This window comes from Oncorhynchus kisutch, linkage group LG11, assembly GCF_002021735.2.
Source record: "Oncorhynchus kisutch isolate 150728-3 linkage group LG11, Okis_V2, whole genome shotgun sequence".
Classification (NCBI taxonomy): Eukaryota; Metazoa; Chordata; class Actinopteri; order Salmoniformes; family Salmonidae; genus Oncorhynchus; species Oncorhynchus kisutch.
The window spans coordinates 8,739,937-8,763,147 of record NC_034184.2 but is presented as its reverse complement, the minus strand read 5'-3'; the positions used below and the strand labels follow the sequence as shown (position 1 = coordinate 8,763,147).

The window sequence follows — 23,211 nt, the reverse complement described above, 5'->3', positions numbered from 1 at the left end:
GTGTTCTAAGTTTTCATAACTGTGACCTTAATTGCCTACCGTCTGTAAGCTGTTAGTGTCTTAATAACCGTTCCACGGGTGCATGTTCATTAATTGTTTATGGTTCATTGAACAAGCATGGGAAACCGTGTTTAAACCCTTTTCAATTAAGATCTGAGAAGTTATTTGGATTTTTACTAATTATCTTTGAAAAACAAAGTCCTGAAAGGGGGACGTTTCTTTTTTTTGCTGAGTTGATTAAATAGTTTTTTCCCCTCATCAGCATAATACCCCATAATGACAAGGCAAAACCAGGTTTTAGGAAATGTTTTTTGAAATGTACATTTGTCAAAGCTTCTAACCTGAAATATTACATTTACATAAGTATTCAGACCTTTGGCAGCGTTAAGAGCCTCAAGTCTTCTTGGGTATGATGCTACAAGCTTGCCCGACCTGTATTTGGGGAGTTTCTCCCATTCTTTTCTGCAGATCCTGGAGCGTTGCTCCAAAAGTATTTTCAGGTCTCTTCAGAGATGTTTGATCGGGTTCAAGTCCGTGCTCTAGCTCGGCCACTCAAGGACATTCATATCTAAAAAAAAGTGTTTTCACTTTCTCATTAGAGGGTACTGTATGTTAATGAGGATAAAAAAAAAAATCTATTTTAGATTAAGACTGACATGTAAATGGACAACACGGCTCCGGCCTGAAAATGAGCCTGGGCTATATAATCAGTCAGAGCAGACCATCCATAGAGACACTCAATATGAACTACATACCTTTTAGATTGTATCATTTATATTGCATGTAGTACACTGATCACTGTTTGATTCTGATGTGGTCACATATACGTATATAAATATATATCTCCTTCTCTCTCTCTCTAGATGTTGGTGGGCCTGCAGACCCCATTGCCCCCACCATAATCATCCCCCCAACAAACACCAGTGTAGTGTCAGGCACGTCTGAAGTCACCATGGAGTGTGTCGCGAATGCAAGGTAACCTCCCCCCACCACCCCAGAGGCCCACTGTGACAACATACTCTAGCTGTCACTCCCTAGTCTCTACTCTGTCATTATCTATTGTGTTCCTGACAGACGAATCCTCTGTTTTCTTCCTGCCAGACTGATTGGTTTTGATGGATAATTTTGAGACAAAAACTATTTTTTATACGAATGTGTAATGAGTTATTAATGAGTCAAATACTAATCTGTCTGTATTTGGCTGATGCAATGCACAAAGATATTTGGTAAATAGATTTCTGTCTTTTTCAATATCATGAGTGTATCTCTCTGTCTCTCTCTCTTCCATCCCAGACCACTGATCAAACTCAGCATCACATGGAGGAAGAACAGGGTTCTGGTCACCAGTGGTCTGAGTGACTTCAACCGCAGACTGACCATTATCGGCCCTGTGGTCAGTGACTCAGGGTTCTATGAGTGTGAGGTGGTCCTCCGCAGCAGCAGTGTGCCTTCTGTCAATGCTGGGGCCTACCTACATGTTCAAGGTATGAATATATCTGGGGCCTAGGCCAACCTACATGTTCAAAATACGACTCCGGGGCCTAGGCCAACCTACATGTACAAAGTACGACTCTGGGGCCTATCAGGGGCCTAATTACATGTACAGCGTATGACTCTGGGCCCTATCAGGGGCCTATTTACATGCACATGGTAAGCATGGCTAAATAGTTTTGTTTGGTTTGTTTGATTTGTGTTCATTAATATACGTTCCATACAGATTCTGAAGGCCGAATTTTATCTTGAGAAACAGGGGTGTTGCATTTCAAGGTTTTGGGTAAATCATGCAATGTTCAGGAGATTTGTGTAAGACTTTAAGTACTCCTCAAGGTTTTTATTTGCTTCAGCTGTCTGACAATTACCTCACCATATCTCCCGCTCTCCTTCAGAGCCTCCCCAGTTTGTGAAGGAACCAGAGAAACACATCATTGCTGAGATGGAGAAAGTGGTGGATATCCCCTGTCAGGCACGAGGTGAGACACATGCACATATACAGTACCAATCAAAAGTTTGGCCACATCTACTCATTCCAGGGTTTTCTACATTGTATAATAATAGTGAAGACATAAACACTATGAATAATACATATCAAATGTATTTATATAGCCCTTCGTACATCAGCTGATATCTCAAAGTGCAGTACAGAAACCCAGCCTAAAACGCCAAACAGCAAGCAATGCAGGTGTAGAAGCACGGTGGCTAGGAAAAACTCCCTAGAAAGGCCAGAACCGAGGAAGAAACCTAGAGAGGAACCAGGCTATGAAGGGAGGCCAGTCCTCTTCTGGCTGTGCCGGGTGGAGATTATAACAGAACATGGCCAAGATGTTCAAATGTTCATAAATGACCAGCAGGGTCAAATAATAATAATCACAGTGGGTGTTGAGGGTGCAACAGGTCAGCACCTCAGGAGTAAATGTCAGTTGGCTTTTCATAGCCGATCATTCAGAGTACCTCTACCGCGCCTGCTGTTTCTAGAGAGTTGAAAACAGCAGGTCTGGGATAGGTAGCACGTCCGGTGAACAGGTCAGGGTTCCATAGCCGCAGGCAGAACAGTTGAAACTGGAGCAGCAGCATGACCAGGTGAACTGGGGACAACAAGGAGTCATCGGGCCAGGTAGTCCTGAGGCATGGTCCTAGGGCTCTGGTCCTCCGAGAGAGAGAGAGAGAGAGAGAGAGAGAGAGAGAGAGAAAGAAAGAAAGAAAGAAAGAAAGAAAGAAAGAAAGAAAGAAAGAAAGAAAGAAAGAAAGAAAGAAAGAAAGAAAGAAAGAAAGAAAGAAAGAAAGAAAGAAAGAAAGAAAGAAAGAAAGAAAGAGAGAGAGAATTAGGATAGCATACTTAAATTCACACAGGACACCGGATAAGACAGGAGAAATACTCCAGATATAACAGACTCACCCTAGTCCCGATACTTAAACTACTGCAGCATAAATACTGGAGGCTGAGACAAGAGGGGTCGGGAGACACTGTGGCCCCATCTGACAATACCCCCGGACAGGGCCAAACAGGCAGGATATAACCCCACCCACTTTTGGGAGGGGCAGAAAACAGTTTTCAACCAGCGATTGAGTTGTGAGACTGTAGAGCTCATAGAGCTCAGTTGTAGAGCTCATCACTCCCCCTAATTGTGAGGGGGCCAGAGACAATTACTTGATGCCGACACATCTTTCTAGCTGATTTGCACCTGAAGCTATGTTGCGCTTGGTGACTTCTGACTGTTTCATCCTAACATTGTTGGTGCCGACGTGGATAACAATATCTCTATACTCTCTACACTTGCCAGTTTTAGTTTTAGCCAGCACCATCTTCAGATTAGCCTTAACGTCGGTAGCCCTGCCCCCTGGTTAACAGTGTATGATCGCTGGATGATTCGTTTTAAGTCTAATACTGCAGGTAATGGAGTCGCCAATGACTAGGGTTTTCAATTTGTCAGAGATAATGGTGGGAGGCTTCGGCGTCTCAGACCCCCGTAACGGGAGAAGTAGAGACCAGAGAAGGCTCGGCCTCTGACTCTGACTCGCTGCTTAGTGGGGAGAACCGGTTGAAAGTTTCTGTCAAATGAATGAGCGACACCGGTTGAGCATTCCTACAGCATTTCCCTCCAGAAGCCATGAGAGGTTGTCCGGCTGCGGTGACCATGCGAGGGGATTTATACTAACGTTACTATCTGTACTTACTGGTGGCACAGACGCTGTTTCATCCTTTCCTACACTGAAATTACCCTTGCCTAACGATTGCGTCTGAAGCTGGACTTGCAGCACAGCTATCCTCGCCGTAATGCGATCGTTCTCCTGTATATTATGAGTACAGCGACTGCAATTAGAAGGCATCATATTAATGTTACCACTTAGCTTCGGTTGGTGGAGGTCCTGAAGAACCACGTCCAGATAAAGCATCCGGAGTGAAAAAGTTCAATGAAAAAAAGTTGAGCGAGGGAAAAACTAAAAATATAAACAGTAATTCAAAAGTAAAAACCGTTAAGTTGTCAGGTAGCAAAGTAAGGTTAGCAACAAAACGCACAGCAGCACATAAACAAGTCTGCAAGTTGTGACCGGAAATTACGTGAAAAAGGTGACTGACTGACATAATTCTCATATGGAATCATGTAGTAACCAAAAAAGTGTTAAACAAATGAAAATATTCTTTACATTTGAGATTCTTCAAATTAGCCACCCTTTGCCTCGATGACAGCTTTGCACACTTTTGGCTTTGTCTCAACCAGCTCCATAAGGTAGTCACCTGGAATGCATTTCAGTTAACCTCAACCAAGACCAGTCCCCATGCTTGTCTCAGAGCAGCACGAAACGGTGCTAAAATTGTTGTAGGCTTTGCTTCAAATCCTATTGCTTCTAACTTCAATATGCTCTTTTAATAAATAAGACCTACACCACTTTTAACAGCACATTACTTTACACTAGTGAGACTCATGTCACCTACGGTAGGCCTATAGTATATTGAAAAAAAATGATGTGACTCTACCAATAATTGCATATAGATGATTGGAGGATATTTCTGAAATTCAGTGATATTTATTAACATAGTAATTCATTATGGATCCATAACTAAATAAACATCGGCATTTTGAAAGAGTATTTTTATCATTATTTTATTAACGAAAGCATAAAGATACCATTATTAGTTACATTGTTTTAGTTTGAACATGCAGACTGGCACTAAGAACAGAACAGCAGGAACTGTTCCCTAGTCAGCTCCATTATTAGTGCAATACCCCTAAAAGTGTTGCCAGTGGGGCGGGGGTCCAACCCCCCTCCCACTCCCACTTCCACTTCCTCCTCTTCCCTTCCCAATGGGCTAAGTCAGTCTTCTGTGCATGGCCCTGCGGCTCATCCTGTGCCTTGAACCTCATATGCTTTCAGTGGACACAGCTGGAGAACTGCAAGGCAATCCCATCGTGCACACAGGTATTGAACCAGCAACAGCTTGCACTGCTATGCAGTGTCTTAGACCTTTGTGCCACTCAGGCGCTGTACAGCATGACCGGTCGGGAGTAGGCTACAGTACTACAAGAGCAAAATAATAAAAACCTTAATGGGACAACAGTTTTAGTAAGTAATTCTGAAGTTGTACACAATTATCAGTTTCTATATAGGTTTATGTCGCCCATTCATTGACAATTAGAGACACAGTAGGACCTAAAAGCATATTCTGTGCTCTAACTCCCCCTTGTGCTGGTCTGGAGAAATTAAGTGGTGACACAGGGTACCGTACTAAACCTCAAATTACCTCTAAATCCTGCAGCATAATCAAACAAGTTTTAGTAGAGCAACCAATGTAGGCTAATGTGATTAGCATGAGGTTGTAAGTAACAATAACATTTCCCAGGATATAGCCTTATCTGATGTGGGCAGAAAGCTTAAATTCTTGTTAATCTAACTGCACTGTCCAATTTACAGTAGCTATTACAGTGAAATAATACCATGCTATTGTTTGAGGAGAGTGGACAGTTATGAACTTGAACATGTATTAATAAACCAATTAGGCACATTTGGGCAGTCTTGATTTTTTTTTTAAATGCGGACAAAAATGCAATAGTTAATTGAACCAGTCTAAAACTTTGCACATTCACTGCTTCCATCTAGTGGCCAAAACTCAGGCGCCACTCCAGAATCTCCCATAAGTGTTCAATTGGGTTGAGATCTGGTGACTGAGACTCACACCTACTCATACATACATACACATCCTTTAAACTCGCTATGAGTCTTTGAGACCCTTCATTCAAAGTCACTGAGATCTCTTCTAGCTATGGTAGCCAAAATAATGGGCTGCTGGGCATTCTTATACATGAACCTAAGCATGATGGGATGTTAATTGCTTAATTAACTCAGGAACCACAACTGTGTGGAATCACCTGCTTTCAATAAACTTTGTATCCCTAATTTACTCTTGTGTTTCCTTGTTTTTGGCAGTTACCATATTGACCCACATATATAAGTTTAGGGCATGATCACGTGTATCTATCTGTGTCTCTTTGATTACATGTCCACATGTACAGGTGTGTGTGTTTGATTACATGTCCCCACATGTTCACATGTACAGGTGTGTGTGGTTGATTACATGTCCCCACATGTCCACATGTACAGGTGTGTGTGTTTGATTACATGTCCTCACATGTACAGGTGTGTGTGTGTGCTTGATTACATGTCCACATGTACAGGTGTGTGTGTGTGTTTGATTACATGTCCCCACATGTACAGGTGTGTGTGTGTGCTTGATTACATGTCCACATGTACAGGTGTGTGTGTGTGCTTGATTACATGTCCACATGTACAGGTGTGTGTGTTTGATTACATGTCCCTACATGTCCACATGTACAGGTGTGTGTGTGTTTGATTACATGTCCCCACATGTCCACATGTACAGGTGTGTGTGTTTGATTACATGTCCCCTCATGTCCACATGTACAGGTGTGTGTGTTTGATTACATGTCCCTACATGTCCACATGTACAGGTGTGTCTGTTTGATTACATGTCCCTACATGTCCACATGTACAGGTGTGTGTGTTTGATTACATGTCCCCTCATGTCCACATGTACAGGTGTGTGTGTTTGATTACATGTCCCCTCATGTCCACATGTACAGGTGTGTCTGTTTGATTACATGTCCCCTCATGTCCACATGTACAGGTGTGTGTGTTTGATTACATGTCCGCTCATGTCCACATGTACAGGTGTGTGTGTTTGATTACATGTCCCCACATGTCCACATGTACAGGTGTGTGTGTTTGATTACATGTCCCCTCATGTCCACATGTACAGGTGTGTCTGTTTGATTACATGTCTCCACGTGTCCACATGTACAGGTGTGTCTGTTTGATTACATGTCTCCACATGTCCACATGTACAGGTGTGTGTGTTTGATTACATGTCCCCTCATGTCCACATGTACAGGTGTGTGTGTGTTTGATTACATGTCCACATGTACAGGTGTGTGTGTTTGATTACATGTCCCCTCATGTCCACATGTACAGGTGTGTGTCTGTTTGATTACATGTCCCCTCATGTCCACATGTACAGGTGTGTCTGTTTGATTACATGTCCCCTCATGTCCACATGTACAGGTGTGTCTGTTTGATTACATGTCCCCTCATGTCCACATGTACAGGTGTGTGTCTGTTTGATTACATGTCCCCTCATGTCCACATGTACAGGTGTGTGTGTATTTGATTACATGTCCACATGTACAGGTGTGTGTGTTTGATTACATGTCCCTTCATGTCCACATGTACAGGTGTGTCTGTTTGATTACATGTCTCCACATGTCCACATGTACAGGTGTGTGTGTTTGATTACATGTCTCCACATGTCCACATGTACAGGTGTGTCTGTTTGATTACATGTCTCCACATGTCCACATGTACAGGTGTGTGTGTTTGATTACATGTCTCCACATGTCCACATGTACAGGTGTGTCTGTTTGATTACATGTCTCCACATGTCCACATGTACAGGTGTGTGTGTGTTTGATTACATGTCCCCACATGTCCACATGTACAGGTGTGTGTGTGTTTGATTACATGTCCCTACATGTCCAAATGTACAGCTGTGTGTGTTTGATTACATGTCCCTACATGTCCACATGTACAGGTGTGTGTGTGTTTGATTACATGTCTCCACATGTACAGGTGTGTGTGTTTGATTACATGTCCCCACATGTCCACATGTACAGGTGTATGTGTGTTTGATTACATGTCTCCACATGTCCACATGTACAGGTGTGTGTGTTTGATTACATGTCCCCTCATGTCCACATGTACAGGTGGGTGTGTTTGATTAAATGTCCCCACATGTACAGGTGTGTGTGTGTGCTTGATTACATGTCCTCATGTACAGGTGTGTGTGTGTGTTTGATTACATGTCCCCACATGTACAGGTGTGTGTGTGTGCTTGATTACATGTCCACATGTACAGGTGTGTGTGTGTGTGTGCTTGATTACATGCCCACATGTACAGGTGTGTGTGTGCTTGATTACATGTCCACATGTACAGGTGTGTGTGTGTGTTTGATTACATGTCCCCACATGTACAGGTGTGTGTGTGTGCTTGATACATGCCCACATGTACAGGTGTGTGTTTGATTACATGTCCACATGTACAGGTGTGTGTGTGTGCCTGATTACATGTCCACATGTACAGGTGTGAGTTTGATTACATGTCCCCACATGTACAGGTGTGTGTGTGTTTGATTGCATGTCCCCACATGTACAGGTGTGTGTGAGTTCGATTACATGTCCCCACATGTACAGGTGTGTGTGAGTTTGATTACATGTCCCCACATGTACAGGTGTGTGTGTGTGTGTTTGATTACATGCCCACATGTACAGGTGTGTGTGTGCCTGATTACATGTCCACATGTACAGGTGTGTGTTTGATTACATGTCCCCACATGTACAGGTGTGTGTGAGTTTGATTACATGTCCCCACATGTACAGGTGTGTGTGAGTTTGATGACATGTCCCCACATGTACAGGTGTGTGTGTGTTTGATTACATGTCCCCACATGTACAGGTGTGTGTGAGTTTGATGACATGTCCCCACATGTACAGGTGTGTGTGTGTTTGATTACATGTCCCCACATGTACAGGTGTGTGTGAGTTCGATTACATGTCCCCACATGTACAGGTGTGTGTGAGTTTGATTACATGTCCCCTCATGTCCACATGTACAGGTGTGTGTGTTTGATTACATGTCCCCTCATGTCCACATGTACAGGTGTGTCTGTTTGATTACATGTCCCCTCATGTCCACATGTACAGGTGTGTCTGTTTGATTACATGTCTCCACGTGTCCACATGTACAGGTGTGTCTGTTTGATTACATGTCTCCACATGTCCACATGTACAGGTGTGTGTGTTTGATTACATGTCCCCTCATGTCCACATGTACAGGTGTGTGTGTGTTTGATTACATGTCCACATGTACAGGTGTGTGTGTTTGATTACATGTCCCTTCATGTCCACATGTACAGGTGTGTCTGTTTGATTACATGTCTCCACATGTCCACATGTACAGGTGTGTGTGTTTGATTACATGTCTCCACATGTCCACATGTACAGGTGTGTCTGTTTGATTACATGTCTCCACATGTCCACATGTACAGGTGTGTGTGTGTTTGATTACATGTCTCCACATGTCCACATGTACAGGTGTGTCTGTTTGATTACATGTCTCCACATGTCCACATGTACAGGTGTGTGTGTGTGTTTGATTACATGTCCCCACATGTCCACATGTACAGGTGTGTGTGTGTTTGATTACATGTCCCTACATGTCCAAATGTACAGCTGTGTGTGTTTGATTACATGTCCCTACATGTCCACATGTACAGGTGTGTGTGTGTTTGATTACATGTCTCCACATGTACAGGTGTGTGTGTTTGATTACATGTCCCCACATGTCCACATGTACAGGTGTATGTGTGTTTGATTACATGTCTCCACATGTCCACATGTACAGGTGTGTGTGTTTGATTACATGTCCCCACATGTCCACATGTACATGTGTGTGTGTTTGATTACATGTCCCTACATGTCCACATGTACAGGTGTGTGTGTGTTTGATTACATGTCCCCTCATGTCCACATGTACAGGTGTGTGTGTGTTTGATTACATGTCCCCACATGTACAGGTGTGTGTGTGTGCTTGATTACATGTCCACATGTACAGGTGTGTGTGTGTGTGTGTGCTTGATTACATGCCCACATGTACAGGTGTGTGTGTGCTTGATTACATGTCCACATGTACAGGTGTGTGTGTGTGTTTGATTACATGTCCCCACATGTACAGGTGTGTGTGTGTGCTTGATACATGCCCACATGTACAGGTGTGTGTTTGATTACATGTCCACATGTACAGGTGTGTGTGTGTGCCTGATTACATGTCCACATGTACAGGTGTGTGTTTGATTACATGTCACCACATGTACAGGTGTGTGTGAGTTTGATTACATGCCCACATGTACAGGTGTGTGTGTGCCTGATTACATGTCCACATGTACAGGTGTGAGTTTGATTACATGTCCCCACATGTACAGGTGTGTGTGTGTTTGATTGCATGTCCCCACATGTACAGGTGTGTGTGAGTTCGATTACATGTCCCCACATGTACAGGTGTGTGTGAGTTTGATTACATGTCCCCACATGTACAGGTGTGTGTGTGTGTTTGATTACATGCCCACATGTACAGGTGTGTGTGTGCCTGATTACATGTCCACATGTACAGGTGTGTGTTTGATTACATGTCCCCACATGTACAGGTGTGTGTGAGTTTGATTACATGTCCCCACATGTACAGGTGTGTGTGAGTTTGATGACATGTCCCCACATGTACAGGTGTGTGTGTGTTTGATTACATGTCCCCACATGTACAGCTGTGTGTGAGTTCGATTACATGTCCCCACATGTACAGGTGTGTGTGAGTTTGATTACATGTCCCCACATGTACAGGTGTGTGTGTGTTTGATTACATTTCCCCACATGTACAGGTTTGTGTGAGTTTGATTACATGTCCCCACATGTACAGGTGTGTGTGAGTTTGATTACATGTCCCAACATGTACAGGTGTGTGTGAGTTTGATTACATGTCCCCACATGTACAGGTGTGTGTGTGTTTGATTACATTTCCCCACATGTACAGGTGTGTGTGAGTTTGATTACATGTCCCCACATGTACAGGTGTGTGTGAGTTTGATTACATGTCCCCACATGTACAGGTGTGTGTGAGTTTGATTACATGTCCCCACATGTCCACATGTACAGGTGTGTGTGAGTTTGATTACATGTCCCCACATGTCCACATGTACAGGTGTGTGTGAGTTTGATTACATGTCCCCACATGTCCACATGTACAGGTGTGTGTGAGTTTGATTACATGTCCCCACATGTCCACATATACAGGTGTGTGTGAGTTTGATTACATGTCCCCACATGTACAGGTGTGTGTGAGTTTGATTACATGTCCCCACATGTCCACATATACAGGTGTGTGTGTATGTTTGATTACATGTCTCCACAAATGTCGACATTTGGAGACATATGTGTTTGATGCTTTCCCAGTATTTAATTAACTACTTCTATCCTTCCTTTAGGTGTGCCTCAACCAGACATTGTGTGGTATAAGGATGCGGCGCCCATCAGCCCAGTGAAAACCCCCAGGTATAGGGTGTTAGTGGGGGGCAGTTTGCAGGTCAATGGCCTTCTTCCTGACGACACAGGGATGTTCCAATGCTTTGCACGGAACCTGGCAGGAGAGGTGCAGACCAACACCTACCTGGCTGTAACTAGTGAGTTTACCTGTTGTTCTAGTCTTTGCACTCCTTTTACTCTGTCCACAACTGTTTTTACTCATCCCTTTACTCGGTCTAAAACTCATTTTATGCTGTCTACAACATTTTCAACATATCCCTGATTGAGTCTGTAATACCAACATGTTTCAAGCAGACCACCATAGTCCATGTGTTCAAGAACACAAAGGCAACATGCCTAAATGACTACAGACCCGTAGCACTCACGTCTGTAGCCATGAAGTGCTTTGAAAGGCTGGTAATGGCTCACATCAACACCATTATCCCAGAAATCCTAGACCCACTCCAATTTGCATACCGCCCAAACAGATCCACAGATGATGCAATCTCTATTGCACTCCACACTGCCCTTTCCCACCTGGACAAAAGGAACACTTATGTGAGAATGCTATTCATTGACTACAGCTCAGCGTTCAACACCATAGTACCCTCAAAGCTCATCACTAGCTAAGGATCCTGGGACTAAACACCTCCCTCTGCAACTGGATCCTGGACCTCCTGACGGGCCGCGCCCAGGTGGTGAGGGTAGGTAACAACACATCTGCCACACTGATCCTCAACGCAGGGACATCCCCAGGGGTGCGTGCTCAGTCCAACACCATCATTAAGTTTGCAGACGACACAACAGTGGTAGGCCTGATCACCGACAACGACAAGAGCCTATAGGGAGGAGGTCAGAGACCTGGCCGGGTGTTGCCAGAATAACAACCCATCCCTCAATGTAACCAAGACTAAGGAGATTAGCTGTAGACAGAGTAAAAGGATGAGTAAAAGGAGTTGTAGCCAGATTACATGTCCACATGTACAGGTGTGTGTGAGTTTGATTACATGTCCCCACATGTACAGGTGTGTGTGTGTTTGATTACATGTCCCCACATGTCAGGGATACTCTGTCTACAGCTCCTTTTACTCTGTCTACATCTGCTTTTACTCTGGCTACAACTCCTTTTACTCATTATTTTTCTCTGGCTACAACTCCTTTTACTCATCCTTTTACTCTGTCTACAGCTCCTTTTACTCTGTCTACAGCTCCTTTTAATCTGGCTACAACTCCTTTTACTCATCCTTTTACTCTGGCTACAACTCATTTACTCATCCTTTTACTCTGTCTACAGCTCCTTTACTCTGTCTACAACTCCTTTTACTCATCCTTTTACTCTGGCTACAACTCCTTTTACTCATCCTTTTACTCTGTCTACAGCTCCTTTACTCTGTCTACAACTCCTTTTACTCATCCTTTTACTCTGTCTACAGCTCCTTTTAGTCTGTCTACAGCTCCTTTTACTCTGTCAACAGCTCCTTTTACTCTGGCTACAACTCCTTTTACTCATCCTTTTACTCTGGCTACAACTCCTTTTACTCATCCTTTTACTATGGCTACAACTCCTTTTACTCGTCCTTTTACTCTGGCTACAACTCATTTTACTCATCCTTTTACTCTGGCTACAAATCCTTTTACTCATCTTTTTACTCTGTCTACAGCTCATTTTACTCTGGCTACAACTCCTTTTACTCCGTCTACAGCTCCTTTTACTCTGTCTACAACTCCTTTTACTCATCCTTTTACTCTGGCTACAACTCCTTTTACTCTGTCTACAGCTCCTTTTCTCTGGCTACAACTCCTTTTACTCATCCTTTAACTCTGGCTACAACTCCTTTCCCTCTGGCTACTACTTCTTTTACTTTGGCTACAACTCCCTTTACTCTGGCTACAACTCCTTTTACTCATCCTTTTACTCTGGCTACAACTCATTTTACTCATCCTTTTACTCTGGCTACAACTCATTTTACTCATCTTTTTACTCTGTCTACAGCTCATTTTACTCTGGCTACAACTCATTTTGCTCATCCTTTTACTCTGTCTACAGCTCCTTTTACTCTGTCTACATCTCCTTTTACTCTGGCTACAACTCCTTTTACTCATCCTTTTACTCTGGCTACAACTCCTTTTACTCATCCTTTTACTCTGTCTACAGCTCCTTTTACTCTGTCTACAACTCCTTTTACTCATCCTTTTACTCTGGCTACAACTCATTTTACTCTGTCTACAGCTCATTTTACTCTGTCTACAGCTCCATTTACTCTGTCTACAACTCCTTTTACTCATCCTTTTACTCTGGCTACAACTCCTTTTACGCTGTCTACAACTCCTTTTCCTCTGGCTACTACTTCTTTTACTCTGGCTACAACTCCTTTTACTCTGGCTACAACTCCTTTTACTCATCCTTTTACTCTGGCTACAACTCATTTTACTCATCCTTTTACTCTGGCTACAACTCCTTTTACTCATCTTTTTACTCTGTCTACAGCTCATTTTAATCTGGCTACAACTCCCTTCACTCTGTCTACAGCTCATTTTACTCTGGCTACAACTCATTTTACTCATCCTTTTACTCTGTATACAGCTCCTTTTACTCTGTCTACATCTCATTTTACTCTGGCTACAACTCCTTTTACTCGTCCTTTTCCTCTGGCTACAACTCATTTTACTCATCCTTTTACTCTGTCTACAGCTCATTTTACTCTGGCTACAACTCCTTTTACTCTGTCTACAGCTCCTTTTACTCTGGCTACAACTCATTTTACTCATCCTTTTACTCTGGCTACAGCTCCTTTTACTCTGTCTACAGCTCATTTTACTCTGTCTACAGCTCCTTTTACTCTGTCTACAACTCCTTTTACTCATCCTTTTACTCTGGCTACAACTCCTTTTCCTCTGGCTACTACTTCTTTTACTCTGGCTACAACTCCTTTTACTCTGGCTACAACTCCTTTTACTCATCCTTTTACTCTGGCTACAACTCATTTTACTCGTCCTTTTACTCTGGCTACAACTCCTTTTACTCATCTTTTTACTGTGTCCACAGCTCATTTTACTCTGGCTACAACTCCTTTTACTCTGTCTACAGCTCATTTTACTCTGGCTACAACTCATTTTACTCATCCTTTTACTCTGTCTACAGCTCCTTTTACTCTGTCTACATCTCCTTTTACTCTGGCTACAACTCCTTTTACTCATCCTTTTACTCTGGCTACAACTCCTTTTACTCATCCTTTTACTCTGTCTACAGCTCCTTTTACTCTGTCTACAGCTCATTTTACTCTGGCTACAACTCATTTTACTCATCCTTTTACTCTGTCTACAGCTCCTTTTACTCTGTCTACATCTCCTTTTACTCTGGCTACAACTCCTTTTACTCATCCTTTTACTCTGGCTACAACTCCTTTTACTCATCCTTTTACTCTGTCTACAGCTCATTTTACTCTGTCTACAGCTCATTTTACTCTGGCTACAACTCCTTTTACTCATCCTTTTACTCTGTCTACAGCTCATTTTACTCTGTCTACAACTCCTTTTACTCATCCTTTTACTCTGGCTACAACTCCTTTTACTCATCCTTTTACTCTGGCTACAACTCCTTTTACTCATCTTTTTACTCTGTCTACAGCTCATTTTACTCTGTCTACAACTCCTTTTACTCATCCTTTTACTCTGTCTACAGCTCCTTTTACTCTGTCTACAGCTCATTTTACACTGTCTACAGCTCCTTTTACTCTGTCTACAACTCCTTTTACTCATTATTTTACTCTGTCTACAGCTCCTTTTACTCTGTCTACAGCTCATTTTACACTGTCTACAGCTCCTTTTACTCTGTCTACATCTCCTTTTACTCTGGCTACAACTCCTTTTACTCATCCTTTTACTCTGGCTACAACTCCTTTTACTCATCCTTTTACTCTGTCTACAGCTCCTTTTACTCTGGCTACAACTCCTTTTACTCATCCTTTTACTCTGTCTACAGCTCATTTTACTCTGTCTACAACTCCTTTTACTCATCTTTTTACTCTGTCTACAGCTCATTTTACTCTGTCTACAACTCCTTTTACTCATCTTTTTACTCTGTCTACAGCTCATTTTACTCTGTCTACAACTCCTTTTACTCATCCTTTTACTCTGTCTACAGCTCCTTTTACACTGTCTACAGCTCATTTTACACTGTCTACAGCTCCTTTTACTCTGTCTACAGCTCATTTTACTCTGTCTACAACTCCTTTTACTCATCCTTTTACTCTGGCTACAACTCCTTTTACTCATCCTTTTACTCTGGCTACAACTCCTTTTACTCATCTTTTTACTCTGTCTACAGCTCATTTTACTCTGTCTACAACTCCTTTTACTCATCTTTTTACTCTGTCTACAGCTCATTTTACTCTGTCTACAACTCCTTTTACTCATCTTTTTACTCTGTCTACAGCTCATTTTACTCTGTCTACAACTCCTTTTACTCATCCTTTTACTCTGTCTACAGCTCCTTTTACTCTGTATACAGCTCATTTTACTCTGGCTACAACTCCTTTTACTCATCCTTTTACTCTGGCTACAACTCCTTTTACTCATCTTTTTACTCTGTCTACAGCTCATTTTACTCTGTCTACAACTCCTTTTACTCATACTTTTACTCTGGCTACAACTCCTTTTACTCATCCTTTTACTCTGGCTACAACTCCTTTTACTCATCTTTTTACTCTGTCTACAGCTCATTTTACTCTGTCTACAACTCCTTTTACTCATCCTTTTACTCTGTCTACAGCTCCTTTTACTCTGTCTACAGCTCATTTTACACTGTCTACAGCTCCTTTTACTCTGTCTACAACTCCTTTTACTCATTATTTTACTCTGTCTACAGCTCCTTTTACTCTGTCTACAACTCCTTTTACTCATCATTTTACTCTGGCTACAACTCCTTTTACTCATCCTTTTACTCTGTCTACAGCTCCTTTTACTCTGTCTACAGCTCATTTTACTCTGGCTACAACTCCTTTTACTCATCCTTTTACTCTGTCTACAGCTCATTTTACTCTGTCTACAACTCCTTTTACTCATCCTTTTACTCTGGCTACAACTCCTTTTACTCATCCTTTTACTCTGGCTACAACTCCTTTTACTCATCTTTTTACTCTGTCTACAGCTCATTTTACTCTGTCTACAACTCCTTTTACTCATCTTTTTACTCTGTCTACAGCTCATTTTACTCTGTCTACAACTCCTTTTACTCATCTTTTTACTCTGTCTACAGCTCATTTTACTCTGTCTACAACTCCTTTTACTCATCCTTTTACTCTGTCTACAGCTCCTTTTACACTGTCTACAGGTCATTTTACACTGTCTACAGCTCCTTTTACTCTGTCTACAGCTCATTTTACTCTGTCTACAACTCCTTTTACTCATCCTTTTACTCTGGCTACAACTCCTTTTACTCATCCTTTTACTCTGGCTACAACTCCTTTTACTCATCTTTTTACTCTGTCTACAGCTCATTTTACTCTGTCTACAACTCCTTTTACTCATCCTTTTACTCTGTCTACAGCTCCTTTTACTCTGTATACAGCTCATTTTACTCTGTCTACAACTCCTTTTACTCATCCTTTTACTCTGTCTACAGCTCATTTTACTCTGTCTACAACTCCTTTTACTCATCCTTTTACTCTGGCTACAACTCCTTTTACTCATCCTTTTACTCTGGCTACAACTCCTTTTACTCATCTTTTTACTGTGTCTACAGCTCATTTTACTCTGTCTACAACTCCTTTTACTCATCCTTTTACTCTGTCTACAGCTCCTTTTACTCTGTCTACAGCTCATTTTACACTGTCTACAGCTCCTTTTACTCTGTCTACAACTCCTTTTACTCATTATTTTACTCTGTCTACAGCTCCTTTTACTCTGTCTACAGCTCATTTTACACTGTCTACAGCTCCTTTTACTCTGTCTACATCTCCTTTTACTCTGGCTACAACTCCTTTTACTCATCCTTTTACTCTGGCTACAACTCCTTTTACTCATCCTTTTACTCTGTCTACAGCTCCTTTTACTCTGTCTACAGCTCATTTTACTCTGGCTACAACTCCTTTTACTCATCCTTTTACTCTGTCTACAGCTCATTTTACTCTGTCTACAACTCATTTTACTCATCCTTTTACTCTGGCTACAACTCCTTTTACTCATCCTTTTACTCTGGCTACAACTCCTTTTACTCATCTTTTTACTCTGTCTACAGCTCATTTTACTCTGTCTACAACTCCTTTTACTCATCTTTTTACTCTGTCTACAGCTCATTTTACTCTGTCTACAACTCCTTTTACTCATCTTTTTACTCTGTCTACAGCTCATTTTACTCTGTCTACAACTCCTTTTACTCATCCTTTTACTCTGTCTACAGCTCCTTTTACACTGTCTACAGCTCATTTTACACTGTCTACAGCTCCTTTTACTCTGTCTACAGCTCATTTTACTCATCCTTTTACACTGTCTACAGCTCATTTTACACTGTCTACAGCTCCTTTTACTCTGTCTACAGCTCATTTTACTCATCTTTTTACTCTGTCTACAGCTCATTTTACTCTGTCTACAACTCCTTTTACTCATCCTTTTACTCTGTCTACAGCTCCTTTTACTCTGTATACAGCTCATTTTACTCTGTCTACAACTCCTTTTACTCATCCTTTTACTCTGTCTACAGCTCATTTTACTCTGTCTACAACTCCTTTTACTCATCCTTTTACTCTGGCTACAACTCCTTTTACTCATCCTTTTACTCTGGCTACAACTCCTTTTACTCATCTTTTTACTGTGTCTACAGCTCATTTTACTCTGTCTACAACTCCTTTTACTCATCCTTTTACTCTGTCTACAGCTCCTTTTACTCTGTCTACAGCTCATTTTACACTGTCTACAGCTCCTTTTACTCTGTCTACAACTCCTTTTACTCATTATTTTACTCTGTCTACAGCTCCTTTTACTCTGTCTACAGCTCATTTTACACTGTCTACAGCTCCTTTTACTCTGTCTACATCTCCTTTTACTCTGGCTACAACTCCTTTTACTCATCCTTTTACTCTGGCTACAACTCCTTTTACTCATCCTTTTACTCTGTCTACAGCTCCTTTTACTCTGTCTACAGCTCATTTTACTCTGGCTACAACTCCTTTTACTCATCCTTTTACTCTGTCTACAGCTCATTTTACTCTGTCTACAACTCATTTTACTCATCCTTTTACTCTGGCTACAACTCCTTTTACTCATCCTTTTACTCTGGCTACAACTCCTTTTACTCATCTTTTTACTCTGTCTACAGCTCATTTTACTCTGTCTACAACTCCTTTTACTCATCTTTTTACTCTGTCTACAGCTCATTTTACTCTGTCTACAACTCCTTTTACTCATCTTTTTACTCTGTCTACAGCTCATTTTACTCTGTCTACAACTCCTTTTACTCATCCTTTTACTCTGTCTACAGCTCCTTTTACACTGTCTACAGCTCATTTTACACTGTCTACAGCTCCTTTTACTCTGTCTACAGCTCATTTTACTCTGTCTACAACTCCTTTTACTCATCCTTTTACTCTGGCTACAACTCCTTTTACTCATCCTTTTACTCTGGCTACAACTCCTTTTACTCATCTTTTTACTCTGTCTACAGCTCATTTTACTCTGTCTACAACTCCTTTTACTCATCCTTTTACTCTGTCTACAGCTCCTTTTACTCTGTATACAGCTCATTTTACTCTGTCTACAACTCCTTTTACTCATCCTTTTACTCTGTCTACAGCTCCTTTTACTCTGGCTACAACTCCTTTTACTCATCCTTTTACTCTGGCTACAACTCCTTTTACTCATCCTTTTACTCTGTCTACAGCTCCTTTTACTCTGTCTACAGCTCCTTTTACTCTGTCTACAACTCCTTTACTCATTATTTTACTCTGTCTACAGCTCATTTTACTCTGGCTACAACTCCTTTTACTCATCCTTTTACTTTGTCTACAGCTCCTTTTACTATGGCTACAACTCATTTTACTCTGGCTACAACTCATTTTACTCATCCTTTTACTCAGGCTACAGAATCAAATCAAATCAAATGTATTTATATAGCCCTTCGTACATCACCTGATATCTCAAAGTGCTGCACAGAAACCCAGCCTAAAACCCCAAACAGCAAGCAATGCAGGTGTAGAAGCACGGTGGCTAGGAAATCTCCCTAGAAAGGCCAAAACCTAGGAAGAAACCTAGAGAGGAACCAGGCTATGTGGGGTGGCCAGTCCTCTTCTGGCTGTGCCGGGTGACGATTACAACAGAACATGGCCAAGATATTCAAATGTTCATAAATGACCAGCATGGTCATATAATAATAATAAGGCAGAACAGTTGAAACTGGAGCAGCAGCACGGTCAGGTGGACTGGGGACAGCAAGGAGTCATCATGTCAGGTAGTCCTGGGGCATGGTCCTAGGGCTCAGGTCCTCCGAGAGAGAGAAAGAAAGAGAGAATTAGAGAGAGCATATGTGGGGTGGCCAGTCCTCTTCTGGCTGTGCCGGGTGGAGATTATAACAGAACATGGCCAAGATGTTCAAATGTTCATAAATGACCAGCATGGTCGAATAATAACAAGGCAGAACAGTTGAAGCTGAAGCAGCAGCACGGCCAGGTGGACTGGGGACAGCAAGGAGTCATCATGTCAGGTAGTCCTGGGGCTTGGTCCTAGGGCTCAGGTCCTCCGAGAGAGAGAAAGAAAGAGAGAAGGAGAGAATTAGAGAACGCACACTTAGATTCACACAGGACACCGAATAGGACAGGAGAAGTACTCCAGGTATAACAAACTGACCATAGCCCCCCGACACATAAACTACTGCAGCATAAATACTGGAGGCTGAGACAGCTCCTTTTACTCTGGCTACAACTCATTTTACTCATCCTTTTACTCAGGCTACAACTCTTTTTACTCATCCTTTTACTCTGTCTACAGCTCCTTTTACTCTGTCTACAACTCCTTTTACTCATCCTTTTACTCTGGCTACAACTCCTTTTACTCATCATTTTACTCTGGCTACAACTCCTTTTACTCTGGCTACAACTCCTTTTACTCTGGCTACAACTCATTTTACTCTGGCTACAACTCATTTTACTCTGGCTACAACTCCTTTTACTCTGGCTACAACTCATTTTACTCTGGCTACAACTCATTTTACTCTGGCTACAACTCCTTTTACTCATCATTTTACTCTGGCTACAACTCCTTTTACTCATCATTTTACTCTGGCTACAACTCTTTTTACTCATCCTTTTACTTCTTTCCTTTATTTGACTTATTCTGTTTATATGTCTCATTGATGTGTACTAATGTGACCATGTTAACAGAGTGAAGGAATATTTCTGTCTCTCCCACTCTCTATCTGTGTCACCATTTATGTCATACCCTATCTAGTGTATTGCCTTCCTCCCTCTACCTGTGTCACAATCTTATGTCATATCCTTCCTAGTATTTATTGCCTCCCTCTTGCTGTCTCCCTTGTCCTCTCTGTTCAATATATCTTTGCCCCCATACCACTCCCTGCTATTTCTCTCTTTCTTTACCTTCCTCTTTTCCTCTCTCTGTCAGTTGGTTGAGTGGCATGTTCTGTTGTCATCTTCTAAGACTCAATCCAATCAAATGTTATTTGTCACATGCTTCCTAATTAGTCACCTGTTGTGAGCAGGGTAGAATGCTTTATCGCCCTGTCTCTTTCCCTTCCCCTCCCCTCCCTCCCTCCCTCCCTCCCTCCCTCCCTCCCTCCCTCCCTCCCTCCCTCCCTCCCTCCCTGCCTCCCTCCCTGCCTCCCTCCCTCCCTCCCTCAACTCCCTCCCTCTGTTTCTGGTTTGTGAGAAGAAGGAATGAAGGAAATGAAAGGTGGGTGACTGATGTGTTAATCCTGGGAGTGTTAGTGCTACTGAACAATGAGATCCATGACAGAGAAAGTCTGTAACAGACACAGCCAATAACTGTCTGGATGGATTTGAAGATGAGTTCCTATTGAAGACGACTTCCCTCTTTCACCTCTCTGTAGCCCTCTGCCTGCCTTTGTCACTCCAGTGTGTGTGTGTGTGTGTGCGCTTGTGTCCTCAGGCATCGCCCCTAACATCACAGCTGGACCATCTGACAGCACGGTGATTGACGGCATGTCAGTCATTCTCCACTGTGAAACATCAGGAGCACCAAGACCAGCTATCACCTGGCAGAAAGGTCAGACTCTCTCCACTGCACCACTCAACCAGACACACACTATGTGACTATTCACAATATGGCTAATATTTTCCATGATGTATAAACAATGGAGTTAAACAGAATGGAACAATCCAATCATAGCATTGCTCAACTATCTGCAATAGGATGGATGAATGCACATCTCCCATGGTACCAGTCTATCTAGCGCACGCAGATGAATAGCAGACATTGGTTTATTAAATGTTTTATTTAACCTTTATTTAAAGGTGCAATATACAGCAATCACTCCACCATTTCCTGGTTACTAAAATTATAATAGTTTGGATAATTTCTATGTAAAGAATCATTGTACCTTCTAAAGAGCTGTGAAATATATTATATAACCAATAATATTGTATTGTCAGCTTTTTGAAGCTGGTGTGAAAAACCGAAAGTAAAATATGCAAAAACTAAACGTAAGAACGGGAAGCATACAAATGGCACACATAGAAAATGTCTACTTCTTAGCCTTGCTTTCGATGAGAATGAGAGGTCTATAACTCACATTTCTATGTGCGTTTGGTCGAGTGGCCCAGAAAGTTCCTTTTTGCAGCTTTAAACATGGAGTTATATTGAGAACCAGGTCTCTTTTAGCAAAATACAAAACTAAACACGTTGAATATGAAATGCAATCAAAAAATAGTAAGAATTCATCAAAAATGTACACCAAACCGGCTCCCCAGCTTCCACTAAAGGGTCCCATAAAGACATCAGACATGTCTTATTTCTAATTTCTCGTGTTTTCTGTATTATTTACAGCACCTGTCAAAAGTTTGGACACACCTACTCATTCCAGGGTTTTCCTTTATTTCTACTATTTTCTACATTGTAAAAAAATTGTGAAGACATCAAAACTATGAAATAACGCATATGGAATCATGCAATAACCAAAAAAGCCACTCTTTGCCTTGATGACTGCTTTGCACAGTCTTGGCATTCTCTCAACCAGCTTCACAAGGTAGTCACCTGGAACAGGTGTGCCTTGTTAAAAGTGAATTTGTGGAATTTCTTTCCTTCTTAATGTGTTTTTGCCAATCGGTTGTGTTGTGACAAGTTAGGGGTGGTATTTGGAGCGGCAGGTATCCTAGTGGTTAGAGCATTGGACCAGTAACCGAAAGGTTGCTGGATTGAATCTCCGAGCTGACAAGATAAAAATATGTTGTTCTGACCCTGAACAAGGCAGTGTAGGGGGCAGTATTTTGATGTTTGTATGAAAAACGTACCCAAATGAAACTGCCTATTTCTCAGGCCCAGAATCTAGAAAATGCATATAATTGTCAGATTAGGATAGAAAACACTCTAAAGTTTCCAAACCTGTCAAAATATTGTCTGTGAGTAAAACAGAACTGATATTGCAGATGAAAACCTGAGGAAAATCCAACCAGGAAGTGCTGTTTGTCCTGAAACCTCTCTGTTCCATTGCATGTCTTCCGTCCATTTAAAGGGATATCAACCAGATTCCTTTTCCTATGGCTTCCACATGGTGTGAACAGTCTTTAGACATAGTTTCAGGCTTTTATTCTGAAAAATGAGCGAGAAAGATCACATCGCGTCAGTGGATGGCTGGGTGCCAGCAGAGTTTTGCATGCGTGAGCAGCTTGGAGCAGACATTTTCTCTCTCACTCCTATTGAAAAAGTTGCGGTCCGGTTGAGATATCGATTATTTATTGTAAAAACAACCTGGGGATTGATTATAAAAAACATTTGACATGTTTCCACAAACTTTACGGATACTATTTGGAATTTTCGTCTGCCCCGTCGTGACCGCTCGAGCCTGTGGATTTCTGAACATAACGTGCCAACCGAATGGAGGTTTTTGGA

At 41.9% G+C, this 23,211-nt stretch overlaps 1 protein-coding gene across 5 annotated transcripts in view; it reads left to right on the top strand.

Moving 5' to 3' along the window:
- Positions 1 to 23,211, top strand: part of LOC109898960 (protein sidekick-2) — a 651,349-nt gene that overhangs the window by 527,453 nt on the left and 100,685 nt on the right. For all 5 annotated transcript variants that reach the window (XM_031835235.1, XM_031835233.1, XM_031835236.1 and 2 more), the window contains exons 6-10: positions 864 to 975; positions 1,294 to 1,484; positions 1,887 to 1,970; positions 11,100 to 11,294; positions 21,253 to 21,369. In XM_031835235.1, coding sequence (XP_031691095.1) covers positions 864 to 975; positions 1,294 to 1,484; positions 1,887 to 1,970; positions 11,100 to 11,294; positions 21,253 to 21,369 — 699 coding nt within the window. The remainder of the gene's footprint in view (positions 1 to 863; positions 976 to 1,293; positions 1,485 to 1,886; positions 1,971 to 11,099; positions 11,295 to 21,252; positions 21,370 to 23,211) is intronic.